General features: G+C 46.0%; 1 protein-coding gene across 22 annotated transcripts in view; it reads right to left on the reverse strand.

The window, feature by feature from the left end:
* afdna (afadin, adherens junction formation factor a) overlaps positions 1–23,712 on the reverse strand; it is an 87,668-nt gene extending 63,956 nt beyond the window's left edge. For 9 of the 22 annotated variants that reach the window (XM_013138590.4, XM_013138575.4, XM_013138580.4 and 6 more), the window contains exon 1: positions 23,317–23,711. In XM_013138590.4, coding sequence (XP_012994044.2) covers positions 23,317–23,418 — 102 coding nt within the window. In that variant the 5' untranslated portion in view covers positions 23,419–23,711. Of the gene's footprint in view, positions 1–11,262; positions 11,454–23,316 lie in introns of those variants that run through there. The other 13 variants (XM_013138586.4, XM_013138587.4, XM_029114594.2 and 10 more) reach the window with 6 other exon arrangements.
* Between the last annotated feature and the right edge of the window lie 3,579 nt (positions 23,713–27,291).

Consider the following 27,291-nt stretch of genomic DNA (forward strand, 5'->3'; position numbering starts at 1 on the left):
CACAGCGACTTACAAGGTTAATTGTCTGGCTCACGGACAGAATGACAGATTTGCCACCTGGGACTTGATCCAGCAAGCTGCTGATTTCATGTCAGATACTCAAACGCCAAACCGCTAGGCTACCTGCCGCCCCACATCCCTCAAATCAGACCACAGTTTCTATCTAGCCATGGTTTCAATGAGTTAAGCTCCAAGATCAGCCAGGCTGTAAATGACATCAGTGCAAACTGCTATCTGCCTACAGCCTAAGTATAGAGAGAGCTTGTGGAGAAGTAAAGCCAGTTTCTGTCCGCAGCAACACCAGCTGGCTCATAGCAGCCCAGAGGATCAGTGGCTGGAATGAGGCTCGGAGGGCTCCGGTGGAAAACAAGTTTCAGTCAACCTCCCCATGGACCCCCCCCTTACACGAGCACACGCGCACACACAGATCTGGATAAGTCATTGTTGATGGGTATTGAGATTATTGGGTGTAGAATTTGTCGCTGGATAAACACAGGGATTAAGTGACACTCAATTACTGTGTGCTGATCTCCACAGTGGTTCAGCCTGGCAGTGGGCTGGGCGACACGGTGGACGTCTCTGAACACAGCCTGCAAGCCCCAGGCAGCCAACAGACTGGTGAAGAGGGGAAGGGGAAAACAATGTTCTCCTTCACTCAGGCTCTGTGTGTGTGTGTGTGTGTGTCCGTCCCAGGCTGAGCTAATCCCTCTGCTCCATTTGTACCAGGCCGAGACAGCAGCGGAACACTAGAGGAATGTACAGGCCTGCCCACTGAAGACCTGACGAAACCCCAACCCTAATTACTATAGCAGAAATGGAGGGGGAGAGAGAGGGAAAGAGAAAGAGGAGTGACAGCGAGGAGAAAGAGAGAAGTGAGTGAGAAAGGAGGAGAAAGTCCTGGAATACATATGCAACCGGGGCGCGCGCACACGCACACGCACACACACACACACACACACACAGCCAGAGGAATCTCTCAGACGAGTGACTAACACAGTTCGATTAACACAATGGCTCCTGGAACTGGGCCTCGAATGAAGTGATGAACCAGTTGAGTGTGTGGGCTTGGCTGTCCCTCTCAGGGTCTTTCTGCGGAGGACTTGGGGTGCGGTGGGGTTGTTCTCCGTGTGTCTATTCATCCATGCTGCCCAAACACAATATTTGGCTTGGCCGAATTTTTGACGGCTTTTACCAAGGTTCTGAGAAACCCAACTGAGAGTGCCTTTGGCTACCACGGTCATGCTCCTGTGAAGAGGCTTTAGGCATGGCCTAATGTGGAGCAGGACAGGCAGAGATAAATGGGGAAGACGACCCCCTCCCCCGACAGAGTCTTTGGCATCAGGGTTCGCCATTCCTCCTTCAGATCTCCGGACAGATGAGATGTTGTCAAAATAGCGCGCTTTAAAGAATCCCAGATTGACTTCAACGCAAGCAGTGCTTTCATCTCCCCAGTTTGACAGTCCAGCATTTCTGAGCAGGATGGGGGGCTAACGGAACACTCAGAGGAAGAATGACGGCCACATACGGACTAATCATCCTTCACTTGATTGTCGCTGGATGGATACTGTCTAGAAAATATACCCAGGATAGGCTACCATCACAGTATCCAGTAACCTAAACAATCAAGAAACAATCGCCTGAGCAAACAGCTGAAGATCCTGCATCCCAGAGAACCTGATGCATCCAGTTACCAAATACGCTGAGGGTGGAAGCCAGCTGAGCCCCAACCACAAACACAGAGTCCTAAATAGCCTGAGCGCAGATCTGATTCACAACCCTAAATGGATGATGTTAGGGTTAACTGAGCGCAGATCTGATTCACAACCCTAAATGGATGATGTTAGGGTTAACTGAGCGCAGATCTGATTCACAACCCTAAATGGATGATGTTAGGGTAAACTGAGCGCAGATCTGATTCACAACCCTAAATGGATGATGTTAGGGTAAACTGAGCGCAGATCTGATTCACAACAGTAAATGGATGATTTTAGGTTAACCTGGCCATAGATATGATTCTCAACCCTAAATGAGTGATGTTAGGGTAGCATCATAGATCCAATTCACAACCCTATATACATGTGTTTACTGCTGGGTGGCTGGATATTGAAGTGGGGAAGTATGTCTCTGGCAACAGGGAGCGGAGAGTTGTTATCTGTGACTAACAGAAGCAGGTGATCTACAACACAAACCTCCCCTGTCCCTCAGAGTACCAGACAGAGACAGGTGGGTCTTGACAGTGTTCTAACAGACCCCCCCTCCCTTTCCCCCTCCCCCACTCTGGAACAACCCCCAGGAACACATCAGGTCAGCCCCCTGATGGTCAGCCAGAAGCAGTCTGAGGAGTCATCACATGTCACCTAAATCACACATTGATGTCACTGGAATAGTTGTATGGTGATGTTAGGATGGGTCTCACTGTGTGCTGTAAGGGCACGCACACACATACACACGCACACACACGCACCCAAGCCAAAACCACAGAATAGGCTCAGTACGACAGTCTCCAATGCCCAGCGGGGGGCCGGGAAATCAGCAGTTTGGCAACAGTCGCTGGAGTGGAGGCAATGAAACAAAACATGTGGATTGGACTTTAGGGAAGCAGCCCTGACACTGGAAAGCCAGCAGGAAAGCACCATTCCTGTTCCACTTAGAAATGGACAACGCTTCACGGTTCAGGGTTGCGGTGCGGTGCTAACGTTCCCCACCCTAAGTCACAGCTTCCCAGCATCAGCCTGCCTGTTCTCCCACCAGCCTGTCAACTGTCAAACAGTCTTAACATTCCCCCAGAAACACGTCCCGAAGCAAATATATTTACTTCATCGGAGCAATAACAGGGACATTCCCAATTTGAAACATCAAAAGAAAGACAGGAAAAGCAAACGCTACGTTTAAAAGCAGATCTATTTTAAGCCTTGGTAGTGCTGGCATTAGAACGGCCGGGCAAAGCCATCATGAAGTCTGCGGTCCTGTCGTTTGAGGCGGGGGTGTCTGGATAAATAAATAAGTGATAACTATGCAGTAGTGTCTGGCGTCTGCTGAGCCTGTTCCCAGGCAGACAGACCGTAATGCCTTCTCCCCATGTTGGCTGCAGGGGTGGAGGCTGACGCTAATGTTCACTGTCAGTGCTAACATCCTCCCAGCACCAACACTTTTAATGAGGAGCTGCAGCTCCCCACCGCTATCTGCATCCTTTACCGCTACCCCCGCCCTCAGAGCAGACTGGAACCCCCGCCCTCAGAGCAGACTGGAACCCCCGCCCTCAGAGCAGACTGGAACCCCCGCCCTCAGAGCAGACTGGAACCCCCGCCCTCAGAGCAGACTGGAACCCCCGCCCTCAGAGCAGACTGGAACCCCCAACCTCACTGTAGACCCCCCCACCTTCTTACCTGAATCCCCTCTGTCCTTTCACACCATCCCCACTCCCTTCTAACCCATGCCAGGCCAGAGTCATCCCCAGAGCCCTGACAGGATGGTAAAGCCCCATGATCTCAGGGGGTGGGGGACGAAGCAAAAGCAAAGGGCCCAACCACATCTATTAACAGATGTTGGGCTGGCAGGCAGCACAGGGCAGATGTACTAGCAGTATGCCTAAATCAATGGATCCAGCTGAGCAAAGATGGATGTCACCAGAACTAACCGTTAATGGAGTGCTGTGATTCAGCAGCAAGACCAGGTTTAGTGAGGAATGTAAAAATGATTTGACACTGCAGGCCATCGGCACAGCGGAATGACACTTTGGTCATGTTCCATCCCATTCCCCCACTACGCCAGACAGTCACAGAACAGCAAGAACAGTGTGTCCATGGATATTTTCCTGTCACCAGTCTGTGTGTGTGTGTGTGTGTGTGTGTGTGTGTGTGTGTGCGGTGGTCTAGTAGTTGGAGAGTGCACCGCACAAGAACAAGAACAACCCTTCCTTGCCTCTCCGGGTTCAGAACAGCCTTCATCCTCACACTTCATTAAACCAACCAGTGCTGGAGCGGAATCCTGGCAGCACAGCTAAACACAGGCAAACAGCTGAACACACTGACCGTACACTGCACACAGAGACAGACACAGAGATGAGGAAGAGAGACACTCATATCACAATGAGATAGAGTGACTAAGCTATGTAAGGGGGGGGGGGGACTCTGAGATAAGGGGCCAGAGCTGATCGGGTCTGAATGACTGATTAACATGTACTGTACAACATGTACTGAACTTCAGCCAGAATTCACATTATGCAGGAACAATACCTGAGAGTACAATTTCAGCTATTTATCTGTGTGTGCGTGCGTGCATGCGTGTGATGGTCTAGTTGTTCTCAATCAAAACAAAACAGAAACACTAAGGGGGTAACTAAATGTATGTGAGTGAACAATCTGAAAGTGGTGGTTTATTTAAGGCTGCTGCTGGGTAATTCAATGAGACTCAAGATTGAAAGGATCTTTATTGGCATGGAAAACATTTGTTTACATAGCTAAAGCAAGTGGAAAATAAGAAAGATCAAATAAATAACCAAAAACAAAGAAGGACAAAGAGAAGTCAAAGGAAACATTACACACAGATTCAGAAGGGTACTGCCATTTCTAATGTTATATTATTATAACTATATCATTTACAGTTTACTATATTGTTTGTGCTAGACTGGTGGCCAAATCGTGCTGCTTTGATTGCACATTTTGGTATTTTGCAGTTACAGGAGGGCATAAATGTTTGACGCATTTTCAAATTTGTTGCGGGTCTTTGAGATCTATGGGAATTACACTATGCATCTTTAATGTGGCCATACATTTGGCAGGACCTCCATTTCAACCTCATTTTCTGGGTATTGTGAACAGAACTCGTATTCTCTAGATCCACGCCTGCTCACTAACCGGTGTCCACAGAATACGTACATACAAGATGTCTTCATTCGGGGTCTGTCACAGCAGTTAGGAATTCAGTTTAGAAGGTGGCATTCGAACTACCTCCGTTTATTTTTGGTTGATTCTAACCAGGGGGTCAAATAGTTTCTCCAGGTCTGTGTTGCTCTGCTGGACCTCTGTGGGGTCTGATTGTGAACAACGCCAAGAACAGCTGACATAAGCTTAATTCCTACTTACACTTCAAAGCAGGTGGATGGTCACCATGAGCACGGATTGGGTAAATTTGGGTTATTGGGGGGGGGGGGGGGCTATGACAGTTGGCGTAAATAACATATCTATATTTTTTTTTTTACGTCCTTGCATTTCACTTGAAGTTCGCATAATGTGATTGATCAGAAGAGTAATATTTCCAAAAGTATGTAAGCACACCACATTTGACTGAGCGAGAGAAACAGTTGAATGCACCATGCAACCAAGATGCACTGGGGCCTTTTTCTAACTAGCTGGTATAGTCCTAATCTGCTCTGCATTACGCTGGGTTGTGTGTCGTACATGGAGGACACTGTACCTGCTCTCTGACCTGGGCGTGTCCATATAACAGAGATCCAGCAAGCAGCCCCCATCCACCCAAAAAGGCCTTTTTCATTAGTAGCGGTCAGCTAGTCAAATTGTGTTGCGCAGCGACCAGATACATAACTTCTTGTAGAACTCTCACGTCTGTCTGACTGGAGAACGGAACATGCCAGCTCTGTGTGATATTTCTAGCCTGTGGACTGAATGTGTCCCAGCAAGACACATGCAAGGCAGCCCAGAGGGCATTCGGACACCCCCCCCCCAGGTTAAATCAACGACAGTCAGCCCACTGCCCTCCCATTCTGAGTCAGTCAGTCCCCTACCCCAGTCAATACCATAAAATGCCTGGCCAAGCCCTGTTGGCTAGCACGGTAATGCACTCTCACCATGCAACAGTTCCTAAAGCCGCATAGCTGTGGCAAACTTTGACCCAATATTACACCTAATAGAACAACACAGGAGGGTATTTGTATTAATACTACTCTACGAAGGCTTTATCTCCCTGTTGACACCCCGTCGATAAGGGCTGCCAACAGTACCTAATGGTTGTAGTTTAACTACCTGTGTACATTTAAACAGGACGCCCAACATGGGCATGTGACAGCTATCCTCCAATCACAGCGATAATTCACATTTTGGAACGGAACATTATTTTCTCTTTCCACAGAACACGTTGGAATCCTGTTGCTAAGCAACCCCTTTGTTCTTTGACCAGACAAAACCAGTCTGACAAAAGTCACTCATGTGATCATGCATTCGGAGACTAATAAACATACTGCAATTTCAGCAAAACATTTGCTTATTTTTAAACCTCAAAATAAAACAACTTGCTTAGCTAACAGCAGAATGTTGGACTTTGTTTATAAGTCAAATCCTATTTAAAAGCTACACATTGTTAGCGGAAAATATGAATGTTATTCCCAGCAAACAATAAGTAACTCCACTGTAAGTCCGGAAACGTATTGCCGAAAGACAAGGGCGGCAGGGAATGTCAGCTAAAGAGACTGATACTCAAGACTAGCTTCACAGTAAGAATAATCGTATAATTGTACCCATAAGGGGAAAAACAGAACTGCCTCAGGATCAGCGTCTAGGGTAAACTTCATTCAAGTGGACTTAACACTCCAAAAGCCTGGGCGAACAGTTCAGGCATCAGCCATTCTAATCCCATTAACAGAGAGATGAATGAAACCTGTGGGTCTCAGGCAGAACTCATATCCTCCCTTCCAGTCATGGTGATGATCCAAGAAACATCCAGTGGGAGGCAGGCAGAGGTGGATGACTAAACCCTGTGGTCCGACTGATAAGTAACATGGCTGAGCAGTGGCCACGGGTCAAAGTGTGAGGGAGACACCCCGTTTTCATCCGTCCGTCCTCTGGTCCTTCACCCCCAGCCTCCCTGTCAAACCTGTGAGTTATCCTGGGGTTGAGAAGCTAGTCAGTCAGAGGTACACTGGTGCTTCTCTCGCTCTCTCTCTCTGTAGTGCAGTACAATGGGGTTTGGGAAGAAAGCTTAGGGAGGATTTCATAGAAACTCAGGATTATGACGGCCAGAAGCACGTTTCACTGCACTCTACTTCTCAGGACAGCTTGGTCGGGTATACCTGACAACATTGAAATAATGGCTCCAGTGATGCACACGTCTTGTTTTTGTGTTATAATACACGAGTACCAAGCAAGTGGTATGAGATCTCACAACGGCTTAAGAACCACGTCTACACACCCAGAATTCTGCTCAGCATTCCTTCCAAATCTAAGAGGGCCGACCAACCCGGCAATTCTGGGGTTTGACAAGCTATTCTCCCACGTCAGACTGATCTGAGAACAGTAATTAACGTTAACTAACTAGGGAACAGGCACCCACACAACCCAGAGAGGCTGGTGGGTCTACATGTGATCTCCCAGTAGCTCAGGGACACTGTGCAGAACCAACACCTCTGGAACAAACTGCATGCTGGTTAAGGCCAGAGATGGGCAACTGATAAGACATTTGTTTTTTAGCCACTCAAGCTTTTTGTAACTTAAGTGGTAACAAATCTCTCTAGCATTTTTATGGCAAACATAAATACACACTGCAACCAACTGGAAGAAAGCCAAATGTCATCTATTCACAGTCATTTCCACACAAAAAAAGACATGGAGCGTACAAATACTGCCTCCTAATTACCTGGAACACAGCTGCCTTACCAACCACTGTGATATACCGCCCTCATCTGAATCTAGGTGTCTACCCAAAGGCTATTCAATGCTAAAAGCAGATCAGGGGTTGACATTTGAACCCATGGTTGTTCTAATACCAACTCAATTTAAAAATTATTATCTACTTCTTTCACTTCTCTGAACACTTCTAGACCCACAGTGTCAGTGAGAGAGAAGAGGTGGGTGACAACACACGGGTTGCCTCAACAGCATGGAAGACCATGTGTCAGGATAGGTCTTCTCTTTCATATCTGAGCTAGCGCAACTCTGAGGTGCTGCTGAAAAACAAAGCCAGTCAGTGACAACTAAAAGCCCAAGCATTTCGAATCAAACATTTGCGCCGCCTGGCAAGGTGGCACCAGATTCAGGTGATCTCTAAATGCAGTTAAAACCAATAACAAATAAAGAATACGTTTGCTATAGCAAAGCATCCAGGCTGCTTGGAGACACTTATCACTGCCGGTCTGGGGAAAATAAGGCTACCACTACAAACCCAAGACAGAAGAGGGGTTGGGACCTCTGAGGGCAGCTCTTATCAGTCTGAGAAGAGCAGACCTAGCAACACGTTCCACAGAAAGCACCTACGTCACTGCCCACTATCAGCTCATACAGACAACCAATCCAGAATACACCCCAGGTGTCCTGAATGCCTTCCCTCCTACACAAAGCCCAGGCACAGATAATGAGCTTGAATGGAGGCCTGATAGCTTTGTCAAGTCCTCTCAAAAAGGCCTTCACACATCAGGTCTTATTTTGGACATGACATGTAGATTTAAAGAGCACGGCCATTTAAAGAGCCTTGCTAAATACTAACACCTCGGGACGCCTTGTGGAGTCAGACATCCACTAGGACCTGTCGTAACCATAGCAGGCTTGTGGCGGTCAGACATCCACTAGGACCTGTCGTAACCATAGCAGGCTTGTGGCGGTCAGACATCCACTAGGACCTGTCGTAACCATAGCAGGCTTGTGGCGGTCAGACATCCACTAGGACCTGTCGTAACCATAGCAGGCTTGTGGCGGTCAGACATCCACTAGGACCTGTCATAACCATAGCAGCCTTGTGGAGTCAGACATCCACTAGGACCTGTCGTAACCATAGCAGCCTTGTGGAGTCAGACATCCACTAGGACCTGTCGTAACCATAGCAGCCTTGTGGAGTCAGACATCCACTAGGACCTGTCGTAACCATAGCAGCCTTGTGGCGTCAGACATCTACTAGGACCTGTCGTAACCATAGCAGCCTTGTGGAGTCAGACATCCACTAGGACCTGTCGTAACCATAGCAGCCTTGTGGAGTCAGACATCCACTAGGACCTGTCGTAACCATAGCAGCCTTGTGGCGTCAGACATCTACTAGGACCTGTCATAACCATAGCAGCCTTGTGGAGTCAGACATCCACTAGGACCTGTCGTAACCATAGCAGCCTTGTGGAGTCAGACATCCACTAGGACCTGTCGTAACCATAGCAGCCTTGTGGAGTCAGACATCCACTAGGACCTGTCGTAACCATAGCAGGCTTGTGGCGGTCAGACATCCACTAGGACCCGTCGTAACCATAGCAAGTGTGGTGGCGGGAGGCGTTGTGAAAAGCCAAGAGAGCAAAGCTGAAGGCCACAAGTGACACCAAGCAGTCAGTCAGTCACCCAGTTTATGTTAAGATTCCTACAGCCCATACTTCCTATATACCTTTTTAACCTCCAACCTTTACCCTCTGTCCCCTCACTCGGCACGCACCATGAAGTCTGAGGTGGACAGACTTCCTCCGGAGTCAAGATCAGTTTGTCCTATGAAACGGAGATCGGCACCGGCTGAAATTGCCATTAGTTCCCAACGCAGTGCTTTAGTTAAACAGAGTGGCTCTCCCTCTCCGGTAATGAAAGCCAGATTCACAGCTGCAGCCGGTGCTGGACCACTGCCCCCTGAAGGGCCATGGAGAGAGAAAACACACAGCGGGACAAGAGGCCACCACCCAGTCACATCCTGCTCTTCAGCTGCAGGGTCATAGCAGAAAGTCAATCTAAACAGCTTTCATCGCTTCTTCCTGATCCCATCTGTAGATCTGTGTGGCGAAATAGGGTAAACATCCAGATAGGCAGGTTTGGCTGGTGTTTATTTAAAATCCCTACATGTCATATTTCTAAGAACATAGTTTCCTAGTGCTCGGAGTGGAGCTAGCTGAGATACGCGCGCCTGCAGTAACTCTTCCCTCGCCGTCAAATCCAGCTAGCCCCCAAATCCAGCTATTGATAGTTTGTAGATGCACTGCTAGAGACCCACAGAGTTGGACTGACTGACATTCTGCAACAGCAAAAAAGCTGTAACACGTTAACGACGAGAACAAATAATGAGTGTACTGTACTGGTGTGTATAAGACAATTGTGAGAAGCCTTAACGCACAAAGCAAGGATTTCCATGGATTCCAGTAGGGATGAAAGACTACAGACTTAAAAGAAAAACATTACTGCGTGCACATCAAAGTCATTATTGTTGACCGTTCTGCTTTATGAAATGATAAAAAGAAAATTCCCCTGGTTTCGAGAGCACTCATTTGGGCATTACACATAATTGATTATTCTGAAGGAGGAAAAAGGGTCAAGGCCAACAGCATTCTGTAGAGAAGCCTGGGTGTTGCTAAGACGTCAGTTTAAGACCTCCACGGCCGGAGACTCAAAAGAACCTCCCGCAGAAACTAAGCCCCGTCCTGGAACAGAACTAAAAGGAGACTGGAGGGTCTGGAGCCTACAGGCCAAACTAAAATGGCTCAGCAGGTGGCTGCCACAGTCAGTGTCCCCATCAGAATCATTAGTCGGTGAGGAAGGTTCTTTAAGATAAGACACGATGGAGGTATTTTTAAAAAGCACTTTGAGGCTGATGACAAGCCATCTGATAAGAGGTCCGTTTTCCAGGTGCAGTGTCCGTGATGGATTCCAACTGCGTTCCGTCATTTCTGCAGACTTCTGGGTTATTCATCTGACCTCCCTAAACACACTGTGAGGCGTGACCACCTTATGGGAACAGCTCAGGCCGTGGAAGGACTACTCAGGACTCTTCTTTCTAAGTAAATATTTTTCCACCTCACCCAAGCGAGGCTACAGAGGAACTGGAGGAGAAAATGATATCACGCAGCTTCCAGTTAGTGTGTGGACTTCATCTTTTTAACATTAGTGTTTAAAAAAAAACAATGCCACACCTAGACAACATGTCGTTAATAGCTTTCATTACACACAAACAGATCACCACATCCACCATTTCCAAGTTCATCTGCTATTCTTGTGGTAAACCCTGCAGGCCGTTCCAAACCCTCCCGTCTGCAGCTCAGTTCCCATCCAGTCGGCCCTTCAGAATATGACCCAAGGACACTGGCAAAACACGGACCATCTCCATATCGGCCATGCCCCAGGGTGGGAGACGTGGCCAGTCTGATCCACGTGAAACACTGTGGAACGGGGACAGATTGAGTGAGAACCACCGGGCATATCGTGAATCACCCGAGCCCAGGCAAGAGCACAAATCAACTGTGGCAAACGTTTAACCGCGTCTGGCTGCCTGATGCCCAGGCAGGGGCTTGATGAACAGCCAGATCAAGGCAGCGCGATAGACCTACAATGGCCATAACGTAGCCAGCCGGAGGGTACTTACAGCGCACAAAAAGGAGGGATGATTTGCTTCCTGGTTTAGAGGTCTTCCCACAAGGCCACTGGGACTGATGAGTAGTGGCCCGGGTGTAAAGACATAAATCCAGAGAGATCGGAGACAGGCCGGTCTGCCTGCCAATGTTGAAATGCAGAGCGTTTAGGGAGCTCCGGCGTTTTAAATGGCCCCTCAGCTCTGGCCGTTTGCCTGGCTGACACTTGACATACAGCCGTGGTTAGACCGTGTCCAGGCTGAGTGGACAGCAGGTCAACATTCAGCAGCCGTTCCAGAGGGCGTCACGGATCCAGCAGAGCTGGGTAGGGTTAAGACAACCGTGGAAAACCCCATACATGGTGCACTCCTCTATAATATTACCTGATTCGGTGTCCTGACTACAACAGCAACATGAAGTGGACGAGGCTCCGGGCGGAGCCTGTCGGGGCCGAGGTGAAGGTTATCTGATAAATAGTGTCCTGTCTCTCTTAATGGAGCGCGTTGAGAATGGCGGTGCCAGTCTCAGCACAGGCTTCTGATTGTTCTCCATTGGACGTTATTCAGTCTTCATCGACAGACTGGAGCACACAAACCCCCTATTGAACAGACTAGCGCCAGACCACACAAAAGGTGCTTTCAAAAAAATAACCTTCATTACAGAGGGAAACTTTCACTTGTGAAACATTTTTTACTGCTGCTTTTTCCCCACCACCAACCAGTATTTCGACAATGATAATAAGACAGAGAGAGTAACGTCATTTTATACAAGAACAAGTCAGGATTGGTCTGGTTGCGTTAAATAACCGGGGCTGCTCGGCATCGCTGAGATTTAACATCATTCAGTGGGCCATGGTTGATTCCACACATCTAATTAAACAATTATAACTACATTTCCAAAAAGGAAACAAGAGCATGTTACATTATTCAACTGACACCCTTATCCAGAACGACATAAAATAGCAGGTGTATTCATTACCATTTCAAACTGGCGCCCGGGGGGAATAGAACCCACTAACCTGGCCTCTGTTAGCAAGCGAGCTACTCGGCAACAAAGACATGAACTACATGAACTACTGTCAGGCTGTTTCTGCTGGTCTCAAATGTCTAAAACTAGGTAGCTAGGCCTGGTGGCGCAACACGCCAGTTTCACTAAATAGTGTAGACCAGTGGTATTCATCTCTGGTTCTCTTCTACCCCATCATTAATTACACCCACCTGGTGTCCCAGGTCTAAATAAGTCCCTGACTAGGTGGGTTGCAATGGAAAAATGGCTTCCAGGTCCAGATTTTAATACGACTTGTGAAATCTCGGTCGCACACGCAGTAGGCTGCCTGTCCAGAGTACTGGCCACAGTAAACTGAATTATACAACAGGGAACTGTCCACTTCCTTGTTTTAAGGTTGACTGTGGTAGTGCAGAGGAACATCCGCTCGTTGGAGCCTGGGAAACAGTGTTGCTCTACAAGACTGACCGCAACCTATCACTATCAAATGAAAGGCCTCTCAGTATGAACCTGGAAACCCTCTCAAGCTTGAGGCCTGGGTGTCCATAGCAACCCCAGCTAGGTGTGGTGTAGCTACAATCCTGTCCAGTCCACTGACTCCACCCAAGTCTCATGTTACAGTGTACTGACTCCACCCACTTCTCCTGTCACAGTGGTGCTTGGATATGGGCTAGTGTTTTGGTTTCGGTGGAAGGGAAACATCGGACCACAGGTATGGCACCTGTTGACCTGAATATTGCCAACATTACGCTAGGGTAAAGGAATGTTGATAGCTACATCATGTCATTACTAAGTGCTTCTACACGTTTGTCTTTAGGAACGCACGCCTGTTGACTTCAAGGCCGAAAATGAAAGAAGCCTAACATTTTTTTAAGAATAACTGTTCCATGAAACCACGCCCATCATTCCAACACAGACGTTTTGGGGTTTAACAAATGGATCATTGCCTTCCGTCCTCCCACCTAAATCATTTGCAGACTCATTCCCAGGTTTCAAATCACACTGAGCGCAGCTATGAAAGCACATCCCAAACGCTTTTAATCCAGTCGACTCCCTCTCCCAACAACAGCGAGCCAGCCTGCCGGTCTCACATGGAAGACATTTTCCCTCAGATGACTATGTCATAGTGTGGTGTGCATTGGGGTCATCTCCAGACATCACACAGGAGCCCACCATCACTACTAAACACGTGGGCTGGAGAGGAAACGTCTGGGAGTTGACCGCATACTCACAGACTGGTACCACCCAGTGTCCTCATAAAGACACACATCCCAGCACACGCACGCACGCACGCACGCACGCACGCACGCACGCACGCACGCTAGACCAGACATCTGTGCCCAACCTACGTCAGCCAGCCACCAGTCACCTCCACAGGCCTCCATGTTACTGGTGTTTGAGACCTTTTTTGGGGCCAGTTACTTGAGCTTTCAGCTAAGACAGGCTGTGCTACTTGACTGAAAGACAAGTGGCTGGAAAAAAAGGTTTATGTGAAGCCCTGCAGCACAGTTCAGACAACTGGCCAGGGATGATCCAGTTCCACTGTTTAGAAAGGGACCAGCAAGTCAAACAAGGGAAAAAGGAAAAACGTGCCTGGGTGAAGGGGGAACAATTTCTCTCTTGAAGGCATTTTTCAGACAGTTAAGATCAACAAACAGGAGGGTGGAGCTGTGTTTAGGAAGGCCTTCTCCACAGCGGTCATCCCACCGACAGCCATTGTTTGCTTGGCCACATTTTTATCCCAACTGTAGGCCGTGCAGGTTAGTGGTAGCCGCCTGCTTGAGGCCTACCGGGGTTGGGAAACTCAGGGTGTAGAAACCAATACAGACCCTGGTTAGCCTGCCAAATCCCCCCACCCAGCCCAGCCCCACCATACGGAGAGCACATGCTGTATCAAGGTAGGGTCAGGTCAAGTCTGAAATTAAACAAAAATAAAGAGCAGAGAAGTATGTTCACAAGGGACCCATATAAGAAGCAGCAGATGTTCTCAGTTTAACTTTTGGTATTTCAGGGCGAGGCGATTCTTGCCTAAGAAACGATATTCACACAGACCAAGAATACAAACATCAACTAACCGATCCTCTTGGAAAGGACAGCTGAAAGGCCTTCAAGTTATTGTATCTAGACTGAGGGTATCCTGACTTTCCCTTTGAATATACAGACTTATATAGACATGGGACATTGAGCTGGAAGACTAGATGGATACAACTGATATTCACAACTTCAAAACTGGTAAATCACCAGTTCAACACCTGGCTATGAGTTAAGTATGCGACAAATGGACAGTATCCATCCAATTGACAATTGAAAATGTTATAAGACTCCACATGAATTGGCATGTGAAGCTTATTGTGGTTGCCCAACACTCAATTAATGCCAGAGCCTCCATGTGGCAATTTATTAAGAGAAAGACGGAATTGAAATCAGAACAACAACGTACAATAAGGAGGACCGTCTACAGCAGCAAACAGGTCGGGAGGAATTGGAAGAGAAGAAAGCGCACAGCAAACGCATTGTCAATAAGCAGAATTAGCTTCTCTCGGTTTTAGGCAAGACAGCATCTATGTAATCAGAAGAGTTGATCAATTACAAGCAATACGTTATTTAACAAGGCTGGTATGAGTGCCATTTCTCTGCTGTTCCCCTCAACACTCTTCTGTAAGACCCTGCTAAAAAATAAATCATCCTAAAAATGTTACAATATTTCTCCCAGAAGGTTTCTTTTAAGACCAAAACTTTTTGGTAAACTCACGTAAAGGATCTCACTGTTGTTTGAACATCAGGACGTTTAAATGACTAGGTGGAATGCAGTACCACATTGAAGACAGCTGGCCAGGTGCTGTCACGCTGTATTCATAAGGCGGAAAGGGATTTAACAAGTTCTAAATGCCAGCAATCACAAGCATTGATTGGCTAAAGGCCAACAAGCTGCATCAATCAACAACAACAAAGTACAGCGAGCACACTTGTCAAGATATTAGTGTTGGAAAAAAATATACACAACATTGATTTTGCTTTTAACAAATCAAGTACCCTATTTGACTCTGTGACCTTTTGGTTACAAATGCAGCACAACAACGTGCTAATCAAACATTTACAAGACAAACCTGACTAGTCTAAAGAATGCCAGAGAGCTGTCTCTCTCTATGGACATGCCTTTATCAGCCACAGGGGCTGACTCACCCCCACACATGCATGCAGGGAAGGTGGGGAGAGAGCGCTGGTCCCCGGGGGGCCAGGGGAGAGAGGATGAGGGGGCCTTTCCGCTGAGGCCTGGGGTCTCATTCCAGCGTTATCTCCTGCCCAGTTCCCTGTACTCACAGCAGCGCGTGTGAGCCGAGACACAGAGACACACAGCCTCCCCATTCCCCCATGACCCCCTTAACCCCCGCCCCTCCCACAGGATGGCTGTGCTTATCTTCTCTGTTCAAAGCAAACATAGAGCGGACTCATCAGACCCCTGCTCTCACCCCAACCCCCGTCCAACAATCTGACAGAGATGAAGCTTCCCGTTTCAGAGACAAAGCTGGTCCTGCTGGGCCGGGCTGAGGTACATAAAACAGTAGAGATCCCAATAACCTGGGCCGGCCTGAGGTATATACAACACTAGAGATCCCAATAACCTGGGCCGGCCTGAGGTATATATAACAGTAGAGCTCCCAATAACCTGGGCCACCCTGAGGTATATACAACACTAGAGATCCCAATAACCTGGGCCGGCCTGAGGTATATATAACAGTAGAGCTCCCAATAACCTGGGCCACCCTGAGGTATACACAACACTAGAGATCCCAATAACCTGGGCCAGCCAAGCAGACCTGACAAAGAGCAAATGTTTTTCTTCAAAAATCTAAGCTCTACTAGGACTCAACGCCACCAGCCACTATGCATTTATTTTAAGGGTGAGGCGAGTCGTCATGGATGAAGGCCCACCAGAGAGCCAGAGTGGCACATAAAGCCCCATCAGGCACACAAAAGGAACAGGATGATGTGGTAATTCTACAAAAACAGGGTTCTGAGATGCAGACATGCATCATTACTGGTCCAAAGGAAACAAACCACCATACAATAGAGCATTATTCAGGAGGAAACCCAAAGCCAAGCAGGAAAGAGAAGGAGCACAAAGACAACACACCACCATGAGAACCCCAGTCTTTGGTCATCATATAGCAAACATGGCGGCCTGGTGCAGAAGAATAACCAACGTCCATGCGTACCACAACAAAGCTGTGGGCTAGGCTATGTACTAGTGTATGAACCAGGGCAATAGAACTGGTAAATCTAGTGAAACTTGAGACAACTCCAGGAAGACAGCAGCAGTGATGCCTGATGGGTCTGGAAGCTCTCAGCAGGTTGCAAAGGATAGGTGGAGGCCATGCTGCTGTCTGTACTCTCCTTCCGTCCTGCCTTCCATTCCGCATCGTAGGACACCATTGAGATTAAATGTCTTCTTTACAGTTAAAGGGAAAAGTTAAGGCGCTCGGTACAAAATGGTGACGACCGCTTAAACCAATGGCAGGAATGCCAACAGCGCAATGCAACAGAAGCCCTCTGGATAACATGGGGACAGGTGGGAGACCTGGCCCTGATAACGAACAGATCGCTCTAAAACTTTACATTACGCCCCTAGCCATAATAAGGGAATCCTGTACAAGGGATTTCTATGTGACAATCACTCAATTTCACAATGACCACCTGACACTAGTGCTGGCAGGGTACATACCTCTACCAAAAGGAGGTTCAATACAGGGTCATTCCAGGGGGCAGCTCGGGTAGTCCAAGCATCTCCGATGTCAGTACTGGATCCGAAACGGTCCGTAAACATGCGCAGCACCGTGCAACCCGGAGAAAACACATTCCACACGCCGACACAGCACCCCGCCCGCTGACAGGCCGTGCCAGACAAACACAAAAGACACCATTCCGAAATGCGAAAGACAACCACAAGCTCTCTGGCAGACACCCCGAGACGGCGGTGCGAACGGAAGGAGACATTCCCAGTTAGTAAAAGCACAAGCGGCTGCCGAGAGAGGCCTGCATTTCCCCCAGCTAAGCCGACTCAAGGATAACCACGTGATTGTGTTTCCTTTTCCCATTCCCCACATGGGAAGACCTGCAACAGTAAGCTGGATATCAGACACCCGGGCCTGCAAACATTTCATTTCCTCCAGTCAGAAGGGGGAATGGTTGTATGGCAGATCGCTAATCATCTGGCGGAACGTCAACATGGGGGCCGACAGGCAGGTGGGAGCATAAACACTAAAAAGACGAGTCATCAGTCCATAGCGCCTTGTGAGGTCACACAGGCCCACACGCCAGAGTTGGTCCATGAGTGACAGAACGAACAGCCAATCAGAGGCCTAAATGGGCAGCATCGGCCAGTGGGGAGGGGGCAGGGAGTGACAGGGGGATTAATTGGGTCTGACATTCCAGGGCCAGAGAAAGACACGGCTCTGTCCTCCGCTGAATCGGGAAGCACCTCCACCATTGCACAACAGTGCTGTGGCCAGACAATGGGACACTTGTGTCAGAGAGCCACATCACACTGACAGGATCGGAGACCGGCATACGCTTTCATCTGAATGTGCCTGGGAAAGGAAAACAAACTCACAGTGGCGTCAACACCAACACATTGTCCAGACCCAGAGCTAAAGAGCAACATTTGAGTTTCATTGAGTTACATTTTATCCTATTCAAATACAGGTTAGTGATTTGAGCTGTAACCAAAAGGTCACTAGTTGTAATCCCCCACCAGACAAGATAAAAACTAAATTGTCCTCCTGTCAGTCACTCGGCTGAGTGACTAAAATGTCAATATAATAGCTGAGCATCAAGCACAGCAGGCAGACCAGGATCTGGAACAGCCAGGCTGGTTAGGGGGTATATGGCCATAATTATATTTGAAGCCAGTAAGTGATAAACTGTGGTCATGATCTTTGGCCCAGTTCCTAATGAATACAAAGCCATTACTCGGACAGAGCCTTCTCAGCTATGTACACACAGTACGCATTCACGCTCACACACTAACACACATAAAAACACACAAACGGGCAGACAGACAGCCTTGAGCCTTGACAGGGAACACATCTACGGCTCCGTCAACCAGTCAAAGCGATTGAGGGGAGACGGAGGGAGGGATGACCGTCTTCTAGAAAAAGGAGACGCAGGTGGACCATTCCAAAAAAACATCATCTCCACAAATCTAACTTGCATTTTCAAGAAAGATACAAATACATCAAAAGGTCTGTGAATGTATGGACACTTCCTTCACTAAACGGCTGGGCAGCCCCCAGTAGCACCTAGACACCTGCCTCATCGGTCGCAGGCCCGCAATTTGGAGGCCATGCACGGCTAGCCTGGGCACATGGCCAGGACTGCCACATATCAACACAACTAGCCTGCAGCCATATTGAAGGCTGTCCGGGCTTGCTACCTCTGACTGGTAATAAATAAGCTTTTCAGTAAAAAATCTGCTCCATATAGCAATTAATGGAGCAACCCACTTCCAAATTTAGCACCTCCCTCTGCCCCCCCCCCCCTGCCACAATATCTGGCTTATACAAAATGCTGCAAAACACATTACCATCCGCTTCAATCCATGGTTATTTGACAACAGGGTGTTGTCAATGTGCGACTACATAACATTTACCTCAGGGTACACACTGAAGAACAGAGACAGACACACAGAGACAGGCAAAAAAGAAGAGCCAGCCCACCCTCAACAGCCCCTCCAATAAAAAAATTCCAGCCATTACTAGTATTGTGAAATGCACAACAACTCAAGTAGTGGTAATGGAATATAACAAGGCATGCCCCAAAACTTTGAGCGGATAACGTTGGCCCAATGAAATGGAGCCAAGTGTTGGCCGGTGTCAGCAGCATCCAACAGGTTACAGAGACAATGACTCAGCCAAATGCACACAGCGAGGACGTGCTAATCCCAGACAGCCCACTCCCAGGTTCCCACAGATTATCACTTTCTGGATTATAAACTCACAAATTATGGCTGTTGGGACTTACGGGCAACCGTGTCTATTCTGTGTGAGGTGTAATTACAGTACACAGTGGCCACACAGGGGGGTGTGTGTGTGGTAAAAATAGTTTAAATGCAGGGGAAAGAATCTCCATGGAGATGGTAAGCCTGAAATGACACAGTGTAAAGAAAATGGGTGTGTGACAAATCTAATAACACATTGGCTTTGATAAATGTAATCTCATGATTTTATGAAGCAAGCAGACCCCATCTGCTGTTGTTCTGCTTCATTGTCTATTGTGACAGGGGCTTGAAACCAAAACTACACACTGTAGACAGCCCATGTGGAATGGTACTTCGTAATGCTAACAGACCGTGGATACTCCATGTGGAATGGTACTCTGTAATGCTAACAGACCGTAGATAGTCCATGTGGAATGGTAGTCTGTAATGCTAACAGACCGTGGATAGTCCATGTGGAATGGTAGTCTGTAATGCTAACAGACCGTGGATAGTCCATGTGGAATGGTACTGCGTAGTGCTAACAGACCATGGATATTCCATGTGGAATGGTACTCAGTAATAAAAACAGACTGTGGATAGTCCAAAGGGAATGGTAATGCGCAATGCTAAAAGACCATGGATAGTCCATGTGGAATGGTACTGCGTAGTGCTAACAGACCGTGGATAGTCCATGTGGAATGGTACTGCGTAGTGCTAACAGACCGTGGATAGTCCATGTGGAATGGTACTACATAATACAAACAGACCAGGGAGTCCATGTGGAACGGTACTCTGTAATGCAAACGGACTGTAACGGCAGACATAAACACAGGTATAGTACCTCAGTGCAAGCACAGCATTTCAATTCCTCCAACTTCCTCCAGTCTAAATGGCCTAGTGTGATGACTATGTTGTGGCCAAACTGAAGCAGAGAGTGGGAAGTGTGTAGACCGTGCGAATTTATCTTGTTGACACATTCTCCTTTACCAACTACAAGCCACCCGGGGAACAACAATATCCTGGACACTTCAAAATGAAGTATATCACGCAGCCTTCTATGAAACCACAAACCTTCACGCAACCTCAATCTTATCAGTTCACATGAAAGCCTGTGGTGAATTCACGCCGTAGTGATGACTACATAAGGCTCTTTCTGGATCGACTTTGTCCACTTTGCTGAGAGGGCACAAAGCAAGGAGCCCGGTGCTGCGCTCATCACTGGTATGTTGTTGCCATGGCAACGGTGCGCCAGCGACAAGTCACATGCCCGGGGGGGGAAGAAGAAAGGCCTGTTGTCAGTCATATGATGACGCGGAACAATAACACGCTTAACACTCGAGACCACCTGACATCCCAGCCTTTTGCCAGTGGACGACGGAAGCAGGTATGTTAACATGTGACGTCACTCTGTCCTTGTTAGATGTGGCGCAGAAATAGGGTTAGGATTTTCCAGCTACCTAATGTTTCAATAGGATAAAAACGACTTTAATGCAGAAAGCATTTGCATTGCGATTCAATACAGTGATTTGATGCGATTTGAAGATCCAAACTTATTGCTCAAGTGAAAATTACTTTTGATCACTCAAAGAAATTAAGACGATGGAGAACAAGCTATGAAGGAAAGTGTTGACGCAGGAACAGAGAACTACAGCACAAAATTCATCAAAGCGCCAGACGTTCAGTTTTTATAACACGTAATGTTGCTCCGGCCTCAGGTCTCTTTCCAATTACAAAAACAAGCTGCGCAACCGGATTTTGTTTTGGTTGGCAGCACCTATATTTCTGGCCAATCCCACCCTATAGTTACAACATCCCCAGCTTTCTCGCAGGTGGCAACATCACACAATCACACTTCCTCCAGGCTCACAGTGGGCACAGCCAGAGGGTTGAATGTGATAGGACACGAAATGTAGACCCATTACACTCACGCCAATAAACCAATCACCCGCTTCCACAGGGGTGGAATGGAAACACTGACTGGCACCGAGATGGTTTCTCACAAACAGAAAGAACATTCTGACACGACCCAGTGCTACACAGGACCTAGATTTGAGCCTGTCAAAAGCTGCAGTCCGCCCTCTCCGCAAGCCATGCAGTTAATGAGGATCAATGCTAAAAGTTGGTTTTGTTTGTTTAAAACGTAAGCCCTTATGACTGACGGTATATTTGCTGCACTCCAAAGGAAAGAGACTTGGTCAGCTGTAAGAACAAACAGAATATTTAATAGCATTTATCATGACTATGAAGGAGGAATACGTTTTTTTCTTGCTCTAGTCAACAGCATGCTTGAACTAAAACTACATGCAAACCAAATGAGCTAGTTGTTAAGTGCATCCCCTCTAATGAGAAGCGATGCACAAGGCAAACTGCTGTAAAAAAAGTCATCCAAGGGAAACTTCTATATAACCATGTCATTAACATAAATGTTACACAAGATAATTGGAAGAAATTACAACTTTTTTGCTTAATGCCTTAACATTTTCTGCAACAGAAGTGTCTCCATCCAAGTAATGACAAACTAAATCTCTTTGTTATTTGTATGACTAGCCCATAAATAATAAAGTAAATAGGAAATTTGTCAGGAAATTGTCCTTTGCTTGTGGGTGTGTGGAAAGCAGAGACTGTAGTGTGGAGGTGTATGTTGCCTGTGAGACATGTTAACCAAACCAACACAAATATCCTCAAGCAAATGCAAAAATAACATATGTAAATAACAGGGTGGAGGAACACCAACACAACACTACCAATACCTATTGCATAGCAGCAACAGCTAACTAGGTTTAAAGTTGACGATCCTGAATCGGTCTTGCTGTTCTTCTGTCCTAAGCTAATTAATCGGATCAGAGGGGACCCCCGTCACCTCCAAGCACAATGCTCTGACTTGCAACTCGGAGCAAGGAGGTGGGGGTGGCTGCCTGCGCGCCTAAAATCACTTTACTGTGCAGGTGGCAAACAACTTACTTGCATTATCAGCACGAGAATACAAGAATACATGAACACGATCCATTTCACCAAAATGTATATGCGAAGCCAACTATTTTTATAGGATCATTGATTACCATTAACGTTTGCCTTGCTAGACATTTGGCTATACCAGGCAAGAGTACGCTAAATCAGCATTCTTTGTCCAGTACTAAATTAAATATTGTCCAAAGCTTAACACTTCACTCTAGGTTATTTTAACAAATATGTATTTCTTTCATCATAGAAAAGTGGTAATCGAAACTGGTCATCTACTGGCAACTAGATGACCGGTGTCATACCAAATGGTTCGTCATCATCCAAAATCAACACTATCGATACCATTAGCTGATAGCAAGCTACCAATACAGCTAACGTTAGCTAAAAGACACCAGTGTTAGTTTCAAAGCTAGCTAGCTAGCTATCCATCATCATGGTGCTGAAATACAAATGGCCTTGAACGGAAATGTAGCGATACAGTATGAGATGGCAGCAAGAGGTATTTCACCTCTAACGTGAAATAAATACTATCACGTTAGGTAACAATTAAAATACATGCATACCCAAAATACACTGTTTCCCTATCTACGGATTCGGAATTTCATATTGTAGCTAGCTAACATTGGATTGCGTGTTAGATGCCAGCTTACTAAGTATCACGATAGCCAATTTTGACCGATACCAGATTGTAGCAAGTTTACCATGTCTTGCAACAATAAGTGTATTCACATCGTCCGCCATGGCATTGCATGCACTTGTCACCACCGGAGCGTGCTGCAGTTAACGTTACTTCAACGACTCGAGCCACCTTTCTAGCTATTGTTGCTATTGCTCGCTCTCAAACAGATTAGCTAGCGCCAATGATCTCGTTGACAGGTTGTTTGGTCGATAGTTTGTTTTGCGATTAAGTAAATGCATGATTTTCGAGTTCTATACATTTTTGTCATATGCAAATTTCAATACTGCTCTACAGGTATATAATATCAAACGTTGTGTTGCAACATTTTAATAATGCATTATCAGGCAAGAGAATCCGTCGCGTTTCCCCCGTCTTCTTCCCAGTGGGGAATTATCGCCTCCCTCCCGGAGGGTGCGGCCTGTACTCTGGGAAGGTCCACGGACTCACCTCGGTAGGTTGGCTGATCTCGAACAGGTCGAGCCGGTTGGCGTTCCAGTGGTTAATTATGTCGGCTAGTTTCCGCCGCTCCTCCTCCCTGCTGCCCGACATTCTGAATCCAAAAGATAGTGTCTATACAGAAGAAAAATCCCCTTGTCCACTATTTTGTTAAAGCCTCTGATCCGACAACTTGCCCAAAAAATTCTAACAATATATGTGTGTATAGGGATCGAATTTATCGCTGTCACCGGTAGTTGTACCTCTCTCGCGGACCGCTCCAACTGTTTCCGCGTTCCCCTCTCTCGGTCGCTTATCGCACTCCGTTCTCTCTCCCGGGGAAGGAAATGGGACTATCTTGGCGCGCGTTCACGCTCATACAAATCGCTGTGCACGAGCACAATAGTGATGTGAGCCTCGCCTCGGGTTAACTATTTAGACTCCAGTTACAAACAATTAAGACTGATTTAGAGCAGGTAACCAACTGTTTTATGGGCAAAGCTAAGCCATTGTATTTTAGAAATGATATTTTATGAAAATAATACCTATTAATGTAAATGTAATCTAATTCTGAAGTATGCAACTATGTGTATTTTTAAGGAAACAAGTGTTGAAATGGAAACGTTTTCCTTTCTTATCCCAAAAACAGATGCCATTCGGTAGGTTGGGAATGTCATGCTGCAATATCATGGAATTACACTGTAACCACACCTACTGAGACAGAGGTTTGTGTTGGAACTGAGAAAACCCAGTGACATCACAGGCCTACAAATAATTTAAGGTTTAAGCGGTGATCTAGATCTATGATTATAATATTACAGCAACATTTTTGATGCTTGACAAGTTTTGTAACAGTTATCTAGATTAAACACGTTTGAAAATCAGAACAGAATACAACCTCTTGATTTAGTGTCTCCTGCTATTTTCAGAACAGGGATTGTCATGTCGCATCGGGTAATTAAAACCAGGATAAACAGTGTTGGCTCATGAGGCTCTTTTTGCGAGCCCTATCCAGCGTAGCTTTCACTCCTGTGCTCATTCCAAGATGTCAAGGCTATATGTGGCGTCCATGCGTCAGATAGTATCACGTTAGGCCTGACGCACCCAGCTGTGCAGTCCTGGGCAGCAGTCGAGTCAATGAAGCAAGCATGCCTACTGTTGCAGCTGACGCAGTGTGATTCCATTTACATCACTGCATTAAGTCATTACTGAGATGCTGCATACACTGTCTATATGAACAAACAGGATGCTGGGCATTTGAGCATTCTATTTTTGTCGTTCCAAGAAAATGTAACTGCACCAATCCTTCCATTAGACCCAACACAGAAAGCAACGTTCTGTTGGCAACAAAGGTAACTTTGGTTTAGTCCATCCCAATAGATGTGTGTTATAATCAACTATTTTTGCTCTATGCCATTTTACTAAGGCAATAACTTCTCATGTTAGCATTGCTCAGTTGGAAGAGATGTGATTTTACTTCCTGACATTTTAACATTTATATCAGGGGAAACGTCACACAGATCGCAAATGAACCAGCCTTATCACTCACGTTCACATTTCAAACCACTGCAGATGTTTCCTGTTTAGAAAAGGGCACATTTAACATTGGACCAGCCACCAGTGTGAGAAATGTGTGGTGGAAAATGGGAGTATGTTTAGTTCAACATAACACAGGCCTAAATGAAACACTGGATTAACTATGGTGACCCAGAGAATGATTGTGTTTACAGTGTGTGCTGCCGAAGTTCCACAGTTTTAAGGGTCATATCTGCTTTAATTAGGCCACACCCCCTTGAACAGTGACACCGCAAATTACATGCTATGTTTTTAACAATGCGACATATTTTTGAAAAATAACTGAGGGGGAAACAAACAAAATGTGACAACCAATATTCTCTGTAAATTCTCTGTGAAAACAAAGAGCCAAATGTAATTCCTGCAGACTGAACCTCTCAAAAACATACTGAATTTCACATTAAGATTCGGTTACAATTTCTACTGGAATACAGCATTAAAATGAGCCTTTCTTGACCATGACAGAGGTCAACCCAAAAGTATTAATTACAGCCATATCCTAGATGTCCAGAGAGTCTAGAGGATAAAGGTCACAACGAACGTCACAATGCAGGTGTGACCTTGGAGTGGCCAATAGATTTGTCCCCTACAGGACCATCTATACATTAGCATTTAAAGTGTCCCGTTCCCTCTCATCCCCTTACCATTCATCCTGCTACAGGGACACGTCATCCAAAGTGTCCAGGCAGACGATGCTGTACAAATATTTACACTGGCAGAGTACTTCATGGTTAAAGTTGTATCTTTTGACAACAGAAGCTCTAAAACAAAAATGAAGAGAAATCGAGAAGACGCCAATTCAAATGGAAGTGAGCACTGGAGTCAAACAGGAAGAAATCTATACCCAATTGGGTATTTTATAGGTGCTGTCATTTTATACAACAGTCTACAAACAAATAAAACCAAAGGACGTACAAGTCAGTCGGGTAAATATAATATAATCATTTTTGGAAAGAAAATGTATGTTCCAATTGTTCAGTCAGTAAAGCTGGTCTGAATAGATTGCTTGGTTCATTCTGTACGCATCATAAAGCTTCTTTCTATTATCATGGCGAGAATTTATATCTGATGTAGACAATGTTCTTATCTCCCATCACGCAAAGTCATGTTACACTTCCTTTATCATGAATGGATGCCACCAGCCCTGTTCCAGGCTACTGGCCATCAAAGGCCCCCTAGGCCAAAGGATCTTCTCTCAGAGACAAGGCTGCACCCCAAACTACAGCATTTAAAAAACGTCAATGTAAGACTTTAACTCAATTGAACAACTCTATAGAAAATGTCAAACGAAATGTCCCCGGCAACCTGCTGGAAGCGTGGGCAAGCAGTTGGGAGTTTAATATTGTTGTTATGGTGTAGCTGTTGTGCAGAGGAGGAGTCAGGTAATTATGTCATGGTCTTCAGTAAGTGAGAAATATTAATCATTAAAATAACACTGTTAAGAACCTGAAAAAGAAGACAGGAGTTAAGAGAAGAATCTGCATTCAAGCAAATACAAAAACACAGTATGCTACATGTGAAGGATTAGTTATTTTAAGCCTGAGAATATTTACATATTTACAGGTTCTTCCACATATTCTCACTTTCATCTGTTAAATTATGTTGAATCCCTATCTGCTCTTGCACTGTATGTGGTATTCTGTGGCCATTGAAGTGGAGAAAGTATCACCACAGACAGGAAGACGCTGAGTTATCTGGTAATATGGTTTCCTGCAGTGGTTTTAACTTCTTCTGCATTTTTGGATGTACTGTAGATTACAAATCAACCACGTATTGGTTAATTGCCTTCTTTTGGTTGATACTATCACTACATGAAAGTCGGAAATTCATATTTAAAAAGTAAAGCCCAAATGTATTCAAACTGTTTCAAATATCAAGCGTGTGCTTTAAAATATTATATTGACAGCCAGTTAAAGCTACAAGAAGTCAGTCTTTATTCTTGCCATAATAGAAAGCCTTGAGACCACAGGGAGGAAATCTGATACTGTCTCCATAACCAACACACACAGGTTATCTACCAGATTGGACAGTACGATGCATATTGATGTTAAAATCACATTGGAACACAGAGCAATTGCCCTTCTGTCTTAGTTCTATTATTTGCCCAGGTGGTGATGCAACCAATGACAAGCAATTACAATTCCATTATGTACATTCATATAGACACTATTATGATACTAGTACTATTATTTTTATTTTTTTCACTTTGATTAAATTATAATGTAAAATGGTATAGTGATAAAAGGGATCTTTGGTTGTTCATTTTCTAAATTAGTTCTGCCCAGTATCTCTCAGCCGCACACAAACAGAACTTCTTGGTTTAGATTCTGTTTTTTATTTGGATCCACATTAACTGGTGCAGAAACAGCAGCTACTCTTTCCTGAGGTCTATAATCACTGCTGGCCCAAAAA

This window comes from Esox lucius, chromosome 18 (assembly GCF_011004845.1).
Source record: "Esox lucius isolate fEsoLuc1 chromosome 18, fEsoLuc1.pri, whole genome shotgun sequence".
NCBI classification, from domain to species: Eukaryota; Metazoa; Chordata; class Actinopteri; order Esociformes; family Esocidae; genus Esox; species Esox lucius.